The sequence below is a fragment of the Aedes aegypti genome, chromosome 3 (genome assembly GCF_002204515.2).
Source record: "Aedes aegypti strain LVP_AGWG chromosome 3, AaegL5.0 Primary Assembly, whole genome shotgun sequence".
Taxonomy (NCBI): domain Eukaryota; kingdom Metazoa; phylum Arthropoda; class Insecta; order Diptera; family Culicidae; genus Aedes; species Aedes aegypti.
This window is the reverse complement of record NC_035109.1, coordinates 305,278,650-305,293,679: the sequence shown is the minus strand read 5'-3', so window position 1 is coordinate 305,293,679 and position 15,030 is coordinate 305,278,650. Positions and strand designations below refer to the sequence as shown.

The 15,030-nt window shown below is 42.4% G+C and overlaps 1 protein-coding gene across 1 annotated transcript; it reads left to right on the top strand.

Annotated features, from left to right (window-relative positions):
• Window positions 1–847: 847 nt before the first annotated feature.
• On the top strand, window positions 848–2,066 carry LOC5573718. Its single transcript, XM_001660976.2, has one exon. It carries the CDS (start codon window positions 882–884, stop codon window positions 1,536–1,538), a length of 657 nt encoding a protein of 218 aa, XP_001661026.1. The 5' UTR covers window positions 848–881; the 3' UTR covers window positions 1,539–2,066.
• Window positions 2,067–15,030: the final 12,964 nt, after the last annotated feature.

Genomic DNA, 15,030 nt, shown 5'->3' with positions numbered 1-15,030 from the left:
GCCCTGACGAGTCCCTGTGCTACCGTGCCAATCCTTGTGTGTTGCCAGTGCCCGGATGTGCAAACTGTGCCAATCAGTTCGTCAACTCTGAAATGTTGGCCTCGGCTTTCTTCGTGTGCAACTGTGACGGAACCGGCGTAACCAATCAGTGTCCGATGGCGTTCGATCCGTGCACCAATAGCACGGTGCAACTGGTGTTCACCGACGGAAACTGTGATCCACCAGCGGAGGTCACTACCACAACGACAGAAGAAACGACCACCACTACCGAGGAAGAAACGACTACTACTGTAGAGGAGACCACCAACACTGAGGAAGAGACGACCACCACAACCGAGGAGGAAACAACCACCACCACTGAGGAAGAAACCACGGTTGAGGGATAGGTGTTCGTTTTGGCAAGATTTTCAAACTTCAAGTCCCAGAATCAAGTTTTTTGAAACATCAAACGCATCCAAAGGCTTTTTATCACATTACTTGAGTGAATATTAACATCTGTACAGGCATTTCAATACATTCAGCATCAAAATTACATTATAGAAATAAACTTCGAATCAAATTTCATGCAGCAAGTCTGTCAGGCCTTTGAATATTTTTTTAGAATTACCTTCCACGATGTTGCAACTGAACAGGGAAAAGGAGTACCAAGCGGAATAACGAAACAAAATGTTGAACATGACGTAAAAACGAGCACGTTTATACACAACATTTTCCTCGGTCGACTTCCTTATCCTTATCGAAGTACATGTGTGAAATACTTTTCCGCGACTAGTGCTTAGATACCACGGGCTACTCATAAATGAACACCAATCACGTACAATAGTCGATAAAAAGTAGGTTTATGGAGCTGCGTAAACACAGTTGACCTTCATCGTTCCAGCATGAACATTCCTTCGTTTATTTTTTGTGCCCTCGGGCTTACACTTGTTACCCTAAGAGTTGACGCTCAATGCTCCAGTTGTTCCAGCTGTATCAGCTGCGTCGTTGGGCCCCCAGATTACCTATGTCCAACTCCTCCAACCACATTAGAGGTCTACGCACCACATGAAAGCTACTGCACTCGGTTTTATAAATGCGTCAACGGTAAGGCCGTTGAAGGTCGCTGCCCATCCGGAACGTTTTTCAACCCGGTGCAGAAGCTCTGTTGCCCTGACGAGTCCCTATGCTACCGTTCCAATCCGTGCGTGTTGCCAGTGCCTGAATGTGCCAACTGTGCCAATCAGTTCGTCAACTCTGAAATGTTGGCCTCGGCTTTCTTCATATGCAACTGTGACGGAACCGGCGTTACCAATCAATGTCCGATGGCGTTCGATCCTTGCACCAATAGCACTGTGCAACTGGTGTTCACCGACGGAAACTGTGATCCACCAGAGGAGATCACTACCACAACGACCGAAGAAACAACCACCACCACCACTGAGGAAGAAACGACAACTACGGTAGAGGAAACCACTACCACCACTGAGGAAGAGACGACCACCACAACCGAGGAGGAAACAACCACCACCACTGAGGAAGAAACCACGGTTGAGGGATAGGTGTATGCTTTGGCAAGATTTTCAAACTTCAAGTCCCAGAATCAAGGTTTTTGAAAAATTACAACCAAACCCATATGTTTTTAATCACGTATTTTGGGTACTACATGATTTTTTTCAGTGAAATATGACATGTGTTCTGGCGAAATAAACTACAATTGATTTTGTAAATCTTTTTCTGTTTCGTGAATATTTTAGTAAAATTGTCTAACTTCAACTCAAAAAGTACATAATGTTATTGAAGAAGACGATGCAAAAGAATGGCGTTAAGAATATTTTAACAGAATTCACGCATGTATTTTCCACTGCTCTATGTTTCAATATGGGGGGCAACGTGGCGTAGTTGGCTACACGTTCGCTTCATAAGCGGATCATCATGGGTTTGATTCCCAGCCCCCCAACAAAAAAAAACTCTTCGTCAGTCCGCTTGAAAACTACACGAGTTCCACCCGTCCAACACCATGGCCGTCTGAAAGCGGACTGACAACTGACCCTCTTCTGAGCGAACATGGTCTAATGTACCTGGATAGCATGACGATAAAGCAGACACAAAAATAAAAAGAACAACTGTCTGATTTGAATTCGCTCTGGTGATGCCCAAGCTGGCGAATTAGAGCTAGGCCGTCGCATCATGGTCACGGCACCAATGTTTCGGCCAGGATGCGACGGCCCTACGTTGTGATTTAAAAAAAATATGTTTCAATAGGAAGCTGAATCGGATCTGCAGCTTAGTGTCTTTAACGAAAATTCTATAGTGTTTGCCCTCGAATGGCTATAGAGTAAAGTCTAAAATCTGTTTTTATGAATAAAGACGACTGTGTGTTTAGGGCTGAGTTTTAAATGTTTTTCCAAGAGTTTATATGTTGGTAGTAGAACTTTGAATTGGATATTATCATTGTGAATAATAAAAACACAATTGTGAACTGATTCTACAAGTTTTCAGTATTGTCCAAAATACGATAGTGTTTCGCTCTGAGCAACACTTTCAGAAAGCAGAACTTTCAATTAGCAGGGAAATGCAATAAACCACTAACCTCGTTGCAGTTATTGAACGTACGTTTTATAGACATCTTCTTGTAACTGACAACTCTATCGCATTACTTTTTTATATTTCAAGTTAACTCATCAGAAGAAAAAACTTTCCATAGCCTACATTGCAGCACGTTGTCTGTTTTTACCTTCGTTGCCCCCCACGCGTGTTGCGGACTTTTCGTGGTTATTCCCTAAAGCCATTGTTCCAAATGATTATAAGTAGATCTGAAGAGCGGCGTAGGCGTAGTTTTCCCCCATCCGTTCATCATGGAGAGTCCCCTCCTCGTATTTTGTGGTCTCAGCCTCGCGCTTATTGCGTCCAATGCCCCCTACATTACCGCTCAGTGTCCCACTGTTGTTAGCTGCGTGACCGGTCCCCCAGACTACATGTGTCCAGCGCCTCCGAACACTTTCGAAGTCTACTTCCCGCATGATAGCTACTGCACCCGGTTCTACAAGTGTATAAACGGCAAGGCCGTTGAAGGTCGCTGCCCGTCCGGGACGTTCTTCAATCCGTTGCAGAATGTCTGCTGTCCGGATAAGTCGCTGTGCTACCGTTCGAACCCATGCGTGATGCCTGTGCCCGGATGTGCCAACTGCGCCAACAAGTTCGTCAACTCGGAGCTGATGGCTTCGGCTTTCTTCGTGTGCAACTGTGACGGAACTGGAGTGACCACGCAGTGTCCGACGGCGTTTGATCCGTGCTCCAATAGCACTGTGACGCTGGAGTTCGTGAATGGGAACTGTGATCCTGCGGCGTTGACCACGACGACGACGACCGAAGCAACAACCACCACGACGGAAGCGCCGACGACTACAGCGGCAGGGACGACTACTACGGAGACTGGAACAACTACCACTGCGGCACCAACGGTTAAGTAAGAATGTGATCTCGTGGGTTAATGTAGTCCTAATTAATTTATTTGAATATTTTGATGAATAAATGTGACTATTATTAGATCGATTTGGATGATAAGTTTTATCCGCTCTTGTTAAACAGGGTCAACCATTTTAATTTTAAGAATGCAAGAATGTTGGGTAAATATACCCATATATATGTAAAGCAATTCGACACCTGCCAACTGAACATATTCAGAAAACTGTTGGAAACTGTCAACTAGAATTGTTCGTTAAATCAAAATTGGGTCCTTGAAAATGTAGTTTGGTCTACAGTACTAACAAACTGGAGATTCTTCAATATTATAAATACGGTTATCTTGAACGTAGTGAGCTGTTCCTGCATGACCTGTACAATCGTTGCGTTTCTGCTTGGTAAGCCCTCAAGGCCCAAGGAACTTTTTAGAGATTTAAGTGGCTTTCAAATTGAATACTACTAATTGCCACCAAGTCGCCTACATCGCAGACGGTAGATTATCTGCACTAACGATCAAACTGTCGTCATTTTCATTTCGTCGTTTCATTTTTTCTGACATAAAAAGAACATCTTTGAGAGTACGGTAAAGCAATGCTTTGCCCAGCTTTTTGACTAGTCAGGCTGCTTGTCGATGAACCGCTCTAACCATTCCGATCAGAACCCTGGTTAACAGAAGATAGACTGCTCGGTTGTGGCCTAGCGCGTCAACATGCTTCATCCGAACGTTTGGACGATGTTCCAACGAGTACTCTTCCAATAACTTTCAACTCTTCTTTTCTATCTCCATTTAAAACACTGAGCTCTCAATTACTGGAATGATAACCAGAGCTGGTGAACCCCAAATTTCATAGTACAGGATTATCAGTTGTTTGACCAAGATGTTTTCGTTGATGACTCGACCAACTGTAGATACATTCTATATTGAAGTGTAGGGTGGTGCAATCTGCACACACTCGAATGGTATTCCAGACAACCAGAATTCGCATAAAAGTTCACGTTATAACTAGTTTATTCGAACACATTACATAAAACCCGCAAAATACGATGAATGAAATCGTCAAATTGAGGGGACGGACCTGGTGTAGTGGTTAGAACACTCGCCTCTCACGCCGAGGACCTAGGATCGAATTCCATCCCCGACATAGTCACTTATGACGTAAAAAGTTATAGTGACGGCTTCCTTCGGAAGGGAAGTAAAGCCGTTGGTCCCGAGATGAACTAGCCCAGGGCTAAAAATCTCGTTAATAAAGTCAAACCAACCAACCATCGTCAAATTGATAATTGTTTTCGTATAAAACGCTATTTTCTGAGTTAATATGTACATTTTGTTTCGTCTCGCATACTTGTACAAAATAAGTCGAATCAATCTGTAGCAGCTGTCAAATCAACATTTGCTATCATGAGTTAAGTCGCATAAGATCACAGACTAGTTCGGTAGAAAATTTATGCACTAGCATTGTATGCTGCTTTTCATCGCATAACATATGCATGTATATCGCCTCCACTTTTGTACGTAGAAGGCCTTTCCGCGACATCTTATACGTGGAATTTTGCTCATCCTGAAAAATCAGTTTTTTCTTGAAAACTATTCATACCAAAAATTTATCACAAAAAACAGTTCCGAGCACTTTTAGAACTTTTGATTGTGCAACTTTTTGACGGAGAAACTACTTTTCTATCTCTTAAGGTTGCAAATATTTCAGAGATTTTCTTCGGAAAATGGTTGTTTTCAAATGCCGGTATCTCAGTAAAGCGCAAACAGGTTCTCAGTCTTTTATCTTCATTAGAAAGATAATCTTATTCTCTGTTTATGGTGAAAAATAACTGTGATGACGTTTTCTGTTTGAAGCGATTAACAAAAATTTGATAATAATATGTTTTCAAACGATAATCGTCCACAACTTGGAAAATAATAAAGATAGCTTCTTGGTGACGTTGGCAAGAATGTTCAAGATTGAAAGTTCTGAGAGTGTTTGATACAAAGTATTCATAAAAAATCAACGCTTTAAGATGTATTGACCATGAGCATGAGCATAAACGACCGTACAATTCGTAGTTCCTACTCCGTGATTGACCAGGACAATCGAAGTTGCACAGGGAATTTATAAATGGGGCTTGTGATTAGCTTACCATTCTTCAATGTGTACAAATCGAGAGCTCAAATTTTAAAAGTCAATAACGGCGCCGGCCACGTCCTTACGGCCATCGGGGAAGGGAAGGAACGTTAGTTAGACTACCGTTGTTACTAGAGACCGAGTATACCTGTGCATCTCCACAGTTGTCATGGAAAGGATATTGGGTTAGTGGGATAAGGTAAAGATCTGGGAGTCACCAATGGTTGGTGCTGCGATCCATGATATAATCACGCCTAATCGGATTCGCAATTTAATTCGATAAACGTATATACCCCGAACAAGTGTTCATCACTCGCACACGCAAGAGTAAGCGACTCGATCAAAAGATCAAACACTACAAACGATCCGCGGCGCTTTTTCATTTCACTACTCGACCGACGCGCGACATGTTTGATCCTGCCCGACATTTATATAATAAGGAAAGCGAAAAAAGATATACTTGCTAGAACATCCGAAATAACTGTATGAAAAGTTGTTTAAAATTGAATATATGGTTCCCTATTTGGCCATATGTAAAATTTCGATTTTTAATATTTTTGAATGTTTTAACATTAAGATACATTCTTTATTTAAAAAAAAAAAAAAACACACAACATTTTTCAAAATGTGAATAAATTCAAGTTATCACGTATGGGGAAATAGGGAACCATTATGGCCATAACTGGTACACCTACCCTATGTATTGATATTAGATCGATCACAGTAAGTGGGAGTTGGGAGTAGGAAATTTATTTGCTGAAGCAGTTTTAACAGTGAAAAGGATTCCGGATACTTGGCCTAGCGAAGTTTAGGATCAACGACACTTTTTCCACTCTTTTGTCTACTTCGTAAAGATTGAACGCCCTATTTTATAAGTCGAGTCGATCAAAATGACTCGACTGGAGTCACTGTCGACCAAAAAATTCGCTCGACTTGGCACTGTCACTCGAGTTTTTTGACAGTTGTCACTCTATGTGCCTGGATTACTATGGCAGTCGACGGGTGACATCTGAAATATGCATGCTTACTTTGATGGACTGGCTGCTTGGGCACGTCAGGAGTTAATCATCAATATTAACCTCCTTTTCCCGAGCAGCCTAGATAGCCGCGTAGTGTCGGTAGCGGTTGTTTCAACTGGCTAAGAATTAACACTACGGACTGCCTGTTCCGGTGGTAAAAGTCCACCTCACAGGTGACCCCTAATTTATGGTGTGATGCGTACCGTGCCTAAGAATGAATGGTTAGGGGGGTCTAAATAAAACCTAACCGCAAACGGAGCCTGTGGGGTACCAGGGCGCCCTCCACAGTATTGAGTCCTTCCTGTGCTACCCGGAGCAATGGTGCAGGTGACCTTGTGTTTCTCCGAGATAATCGGCTGCCCTTCTTCAGTCTCTATCTTGAGGCTTAATAAGGGTGGGATTATGAATATGTTGACATTTAATTTAAATTATCACCTATATGGATTCGCATTATGCGTTTTACACAGTGTATTCTGTGCTCTTTCGCCTTTGGCGACTTTAAATAGATACCGATCTGTTTTTTTCGTTGCTGGTCTTTTTCGTGCTGAGATTGCAAAAAGCTTAATCCTGCCTAGTTTGGGTAGTGGCTACGGTTAGGTTAGCTCAGATCAATCTTCAGCATAAAAGAACAGCAACGATCAATCTTTGCAGACTCATGCAAAATGGTGCAGCCCAAGTGGCGCTAGTTCAAGAACCCTACTTTCGTAGAGGGAACTTCTATCTAGGTAACCTTGTGGACCCAGTTTTTGCTACTTTTAGCAAGCTTGAAATGGCAAACTCGCGCTCCATGCCCCGCGCATGCGTGCTCGTTAATAAAGCAATCGTTGCTACACTCATTTCTGAGTTAACTACCAGAGATGTATGTGCTGTCACAATCGATGTTTCTGTTGGTGACCTCAACAGGAAATACGTCTATTGTTCGGTATATTTACCACATGATGAACCATCCCCAACGGATGACTTCAAACGAGTTGTCGTACACTGCGTAACAAAAGGCCTTCCGCTGATTGTGGGCAGTGATGCCAATGCTCATCACATCATCTGGGGCAGCTCGGATATCAATTTGAGAGGCTCCAGTCTGATGGAATACTTAAGTAGTACAGACCTTGCACCCGGTTCTACAAGTGTATAAACGGCAAGGCCGTTGAAGGTCGCTGCCCGTCCGGGACGTTCTTCAATCCGTTGCAGAATGTCTGCTGTCCGGATAAGTCGCTGTGCTACCGTTCGAACCCATGCGTGATGCCTGTGCCCGGATGTGCCAACTGCGCCAACAAGTTCGTCAACTCGGAGCTGATGGCTTCGGCTTTCTTCGTGTGCAACTGTGACGGAACTGGAGTGACCACGCAGTGTCCGACGGCGTTTGATCCGTGCTCCAATAGCACTGTGACGCTGGAGTTCGTGAATGGGAACTGTGATCCTGCGGCGTTGACCACGACGACGACGACCGAAGCAACAACCACCACGACGGAAGCGCCGACGACTACAGCGGCAGGGACGACTACTACGGAGACTGGAACAACTACCACTGCGGCACCAACGGTTAAGTAAGAATGTGATCTCGTGGGTTAATGTAGTCCTAATTAATTTATTTGAATATTTTGATGAATAAATGTGACTATTATTAGATCGATTTGGATGATAAGTTTTATCCGCTCTTGTTAAACAGGGTCAACCATTTTAATTTTAAGAATGCAAGAATGTTGGGTAAATATACCCATATATATGTAAAGCAATTCGACACCTGCCAACTGAACATATTCAGAAAACTGTTGGAAACTGTCAACTAGAATTGTTCGTTAAATCAAAATTGGGTCCTTGAAAATGTAGTTTGGTCTACAGTACTAACAAACTGGAGATTCTTCAATATTATAAATACGGTTATCTTGAACGTAGTGAGCTGTTCCTGCATGACCTGTACAATCGTTGCGTTTCTGCTTGGTAAGCCCTCAAGGCCCAAGGAACTTTTTAGAGATTTAAGTGGCTTTCAAATTGAATACTACTAATTGCCACCAAGTCGCCTACATCGCAGACGGTAGATTATCTGCACTAACGATCAAACTGTCGTCATTTTCATTTCGTCGTTTCATTTTTTCTGACATAAAAAGAACATCTTTGAGAGTACGGTAAAGCAATGCTTTGCCCAGCTTTTTGACTAGTCAGGCTGCTTGTCGATGAACCGCTCTAACCATTCCGATCAGAACCCTGGTTAACAGAAGATAGACTGCTCGGTTGTGGCCTAGCGCGTCAACATGCTTCATCCGAACGTTTGGACGATGTTCCAACGAGTACTCTTCCAATAACTTTCAACTCTTCTTTTCTATCTCCATTTAAAACACTGAGCTCTCAATTACTGGAATGATAACCAGAGCTGGTGAACCCCAAATTTCATAGTACAGGATTATCAGTTGTTTGACCAAGATGTTTTCGTTGATGACTCGACCAACTGTAGATACATTCTATATTGAAGTGTAGGGTGGTGCAATCTGCACACACTCGAATGGTATTCCAGACAACCAGAATTCGCATAAAAGTTCACGTTATAACTAGTTTATTCGAACACATTACATAAAACCCGCAAAATACGATGAATGAAATCGTCAAATTGAGGGGACGGACCTGGTGTAGTGGTTAGAACACTCGCCTCTCACGCCGAGGACCTAGGATCGAATTCCATCCCCGACATAGTCACTTATGACGTAAAAAGTTATAGTGACGGCTTCCTTCGGAAGGGAAGTAAAGCCGTTGGTCCCGAGATGAACTAGCCCAGGGCTAAAAATCTCGTTAATAAAGTCAAACCAACCAACCATCGTCAAATTGATAATTGTTTTCGTATAAAACGCTATTTTCTGAGTTAATATGTACATTTTGTTTCGTCTCGCATACTTGTACAAAATAAGTCGAATCAATCTGTAGCAGCTGTCAAATCAACATTTGCTATCATGAGTTAAGTCGCATAAGATCACAGACTAGTTCGGTAGAAAATTTATGCACTAGCATTGTATGCTGCTTTTCATCGCATAACATATGCATGTATATCGCCTCCACTTTTGTACGTAGAAGGCCTTTCCGCGACATCTTATACGTGGAATTTTGCTCATCCTGAAAAATCAGTTTTTTCTTGAAAACTATTCATACCAAAAATTTATCACAAAAAACAGTTCCGAGCACTTTTAGAACTTTTGATTGTGCAACTTTTTGACGGAGAAACTACTTTTCTATCTCTTAAGGTTGCAAATATTTCAGAGATTTTCTTCGGAAAATGGTTGTTTTCAAATGCCGGTATCTCAGTAAAGCGCAAACAGGTTCTCAGTCTTTTATCTTCATTAGAAAGATAATCTTATTCTCTGTTTATGGTGAAAAATAACTGTGATGACGTTTTCTGTTTGAAGCGATTAACAAAAATTTGATAATAATATGTTTTCAAACGATAATCGTCCACAACTTGGAAAATAATAAAGATAGCTTCTTGGTGACGTTGGCAAGAATGTTCAAGATTGAAAGTTCTGAGAGTGTTTGATACAAAGTATTCATAAAAAATCAACGCTTTAAGATGTATTGACCATGAGCATGAGCATAAACGACCGTACAATTCGTAGTTCCTACTCCGTGATTGACCAGGACAATCGAAGTTGCACAGGGAATTTATAAATGGGGCTTGTGATTAGCTTACCATTCTTCAATGTGTACAAATCGAGAGCTCAAATTTTAAAAGTCAATAACGGCGCCGGCCACGTCCTTACGGCCATCGGGGAAGGGAAGGAACGTTAGTTAGACTACCGTTGTTACTAGAGACCGAGTATACCTGTGCATCTCCACAGTTGTCATGGAAAGGATATTGGGTTAGTGGGATAAGGTAAAGATCTGGGAGTCACCAATGGTTGGTGCTGCGATCCATGATATAATCACGCCTAATCGGATTCGCAATTTAATTCGATAAACGTATATACCCCGAACAAGTGTTCATCACTCGCACACGCAAGAGTAAGCGACTCGATCAAAAGATCAAACACTACAAACGATCCGCGGCGCTTTTTCATTTCACTACTCGACCGACGCGCGACATGTTTGATCCTGCCCGACATTTATATAATAAGGAAAGCGAAAAAAGATATACTTGCTAGAACATCCGAAATAACTGTATGAAAAGTTGTTTAAAATTGAATATATGGTTCCCTATTTGGCCATATGTAAAATTTCGATTTTTAATATTTTTGAATGTTTTAACATTAAGATACATTCTTTATTTAAAAAAAAAAAAAACACACAACATTTTTCAAAATGTGAATAAATTCAAGTTATCACGTATGGGGAAATAGGGAACCATTATGGCCATAACTGGTACACCTACCCTATGTATTGATATTAGATCGATCACAGTAAGTGGGAGTTGGGAGTAGGAAATTTATTTGCTGAAGCAGTTTTAACAGTGAAAAGGATTCCGGATACTTGGCCTAGCGAAGTTTAGGATCAACGACACTTTTTCCACTCTTTTGTCTACTTCGTAAAGATTGAACGCCCTATTTTATAAGTCGAGTCGATCAAAATGACTCGACTGGAGTCACTGTCGACCAAAAAATTCGCTCGACTTGGCACTGTCACTCGAGTTTTTTGACAGTTGTCACTCTATGTGCCTGGATTACTATGGCAGTCGACGGGTGACATCTGAAATATGCATGCTTACTTTGATGGACTGGCTGCTTGGGCACGTCAGGAGTTAATCATCAATATTAACCTCCTTTTCCCGAGCAGCCTAGATAGCCGCGTAGTGTCGGTAGCGGTTGTTTCAACTGGCTAAGAATTAACACTACGGACTGCCTGTTCCGGTGGTAAAAGTCCACCTCACAGGTGACCCCTAATTTATGGTGTGATGCGTACCGTGCCTAAGAATGAATGGTTAGGGGGGTCTAAATAAAACCTAACCGCAAACGGAGCCTGTGGGGTACCAGGGCGCCCTCCACAGTATTGAGTCCTTCCTGTGCTACCCGGAGCAATGGTGCAGGTGACCTTGTGTTTCTCCGAGATAATCGGCTGCCCTTCTTCAGTCTCTATCTTGAGGCTTAATAAGGGTGGGATTATGAATATGTTGACATTTAATTTAAATTATCACCTATATGGATTCGCATTATGCGTTTTACACAGTGTATTCTGTGCTCTTTCGCCTTTGGCGACTTTAAATAGATACCGATCTGTTTTTTTCGTTGCTGGTCTTTTTCGTGCTGAGATTGCAAAAAGCTTAATCCTGCCTAGTTTGGGTAGTGGCTACGGTTAGGTTAGCTCAGATCAATCTTCAGCATAAAAGAACAGCAACGATCAATCTTTGCAGACTCATGCAAAATGGTGCAGCCCAAGTGGCGCTAGTTCAAGAACCCTACTTTCGTAGAGGGAACTTCTATCTAGGTAACCTTGTGGACCCAGTTTTTGCTACTTTTAGCAAGCTTGAAATGGCAAACTCGCGCTCCATGCCCCGCGCATGCGTGCTCGTTAATAAAGCAATCGTTGCTACACTCATTTCTGAGTTAACTACCAGAGATGTATGTGCTGTCACAATCGATGTTTCTGTTGGTGACCTCAACAGGAAATACGTCTATTGTTCGGTATATTTACCACATGATGAACCATCCCCAACGGATGACTTCAAACGAGTTGTCGTACACTGCGTAACAAAAGGCCTTCCGCTGATTGTGGGCAGTGATGCCAATGCTCATCACATCATCTGGGGCAGCTCGGATATCAATTTGAGAGGCTCCAGTCTGATGGAATACTTAAGTAGTACAGACCTTGGATTACTTAACATAGGCAATCGCCCAACCTTCATGGTTTCTAATAGAGAAGAAGTGTTAGACATAACGCTCTGCTCGAATAGAATCAGTCACGAGTTGACGAATTGGCATGTATCAGATGAGGAATCATTATCTGATCATCGCTACATCTTCTTTGAACATTCAAATGTAACTGCGCAGACTTTGCGTTTTAGGAATCCCCGGTCAACAAACTGGGAACTCTACATTGAATTGGTTGCGACCAAATTTCATGGATATTCTCCGTCCATTGAAAATCCAAGTGATCTGGATGATGCCGTTGATACTACAACATCCTACATTATGGAAGCTTTTGAAGAAGCATGTCCTCTGCGGTCTGTAAAGACTACAAGAGGGACCCCATGGTGGAATTCCGATCTGACTAGACTCAGGAAACAATGTAGAAGGAGTTGGAACAGACGCCGTTCAGCTGGATCAGAGTCGTTCAAGTCAGCTCGCAAGGCTTACAAGAAGGCTCTTCGTTCTGCTGAACGATCCGGCTGGAAAAACCTTTGTACAAATGTTTCCAGTTTGAGTGAAGTCAGTCGGTTGAACAAAATTCTTGCAAAATCTAAGGATTTCCAAGTGAACGAAATTCGCTTACCTAATGGTGACTTTACTTCTTCCGATGAAGAAGTTTTAGAATGTTTATTCAATACACACTTCCCCGGATGTGTGGACATAGCATCTACGGATGAACCAAATGTCTTTTCATGTAGTTACGAGTCTCTGGCCTCGGCTCGCAGTATCGTAACTACTGAATCGATTCAATGGGCACTTAATAGTTTTGCTCCTTTCAAATCTCCAGGAGCGGATGGGATTTATCCTGTTCTGCTCCAAAAGGGATTTGAGTTTATCAAACATGTTTTGAAAAAGCTACTTGTAAGCAGTTTTGCTACCGGGTACATTCCCAAATCCTGGCGTGATATTACTGTAAAGTTTATCCCAAAAGGAGGACGTGCGTCGTATGAGGAAGCGAAGAGTTTTAGACCAATCAGTCTGACCTCTTTTCTTCTGAAATGTCTGGAACGGATTATCGATCATCACATCCGTGATGTTTATTTGGCAAACATGCCTCTTCATGTGAATCAACATGCTTACCAATCTGGAAAGTCCACTGTGACTCTTTTACACAAAGTTGTATACGATATTGAGAAAGCATTCGCTCAGAAGCAATCGTGCTTGGGTGTTTTCTTGGATATTGAGGGTGCCTTTGATAACGTGTCTTTCGATGCCATATTGGAAGCCGCACGAAACCATGGGCTACCTACAATGATTACCAATTGGATTCATCAAATGCTCAAAAACCGACATCTCTTCTCGACATTGCGTCAAGCAGCGATTCGAAAATTGAGTGTTTGCGGATGCCCCCAAGGGGGAGTCTTGTCACCACTTTTGTGGAATCTCGTAGCAGATACGCTATTGAGGCAACTCAATAATTGCGGTTTTCCAACTTATGGATTTGCCGACGACTATCTAGCTCTGATAGTTGGTATGTGCATAAGCACCCTATTCGACCTGATGCAAAGTGCTCTTCAGGTAGTCGAGAATTGGTGTCGCCAATATGGCCTTTCGGTTAACCCGAATAAAACATCTATTGTTCTTTTTACGGAAAGACGAAACCGCGATGGAATTCGACCTTTACGTCTTTTTGGCACTGAGATTAATGTGACTGATCAAGTAAAGTATGTCGGAGTCATTTTAGATTCCAAACTTTCATGGACACCTCACATTGATTTCAGAGTCAAAAAAGCTTGCATGGCCTTCGGTCAATGCCGGCGAACCTTTGGTAAAACTTGGGGCCTCAAACCCAAATATATCAAATGGATTTACACAACAGTTGTTCGACCAATATTGGCATATGGATGTCTTGTGTGGTGGCAAAAGGGCGAAGTGAGAACAATCCAATCAAAATTGGGCCATCTCCAAAGGATGTGCTTGATGGCGATGTCTGGTGCGTTCTCTACAACTCCCACAGCAGCGCTCGAGGCCCTTTTCGACGTTGCGCCACTACACATATATCTTAAACAAGAAGCACTTTCTTGCTCTTACCGTTTATGGGTACAGGATCTACTGGAGAAAAATTCAGTGAATCGTAGATCTACACACACTTCGTTGTTTCCACTTTTGGTGAATTGGGACAAAATTGTCCTTGCTCCAAGTGATCTCACAATTGCTTGTAACTTTCCTTACAGGACATTTATCACACAATTCCCTTCACGGGAAGAGTGGACGTCTGGCTATTTGGAAAGAAGTATATCAAACAATATAGTATGTTACACTGATGGCTCCCTTCTTGAAGGTAGAGCTGGTGCAGGAGTATATTCTCGTGAGCTAAGGCTGAATCAGTTTTACTCACTTGGTAGAAACTGCACCGTTTTTCAGGCGGAAATATTTGCTCTTATGTGTGGAGTGCAATCAGCACTTCAACAGCGCGTAATGGGTAAAGTCATATACTTCTGTTCAGATAGTCAGGCTGCTATAAAAGCTCTCGCTTCGGCCAACTCAAGGTTGAAGCTTGTTATCGCATGTCGAACTCAAATTGAGGAACTGAATTCAGTCAACTCTGTAAACCTTGTATGGGTACCTGGCCATTCTTCCATCGCTGGAAATGAATTGGCTGATGAGCTAGCTCGCGATGGAGCATCGCATGACTTC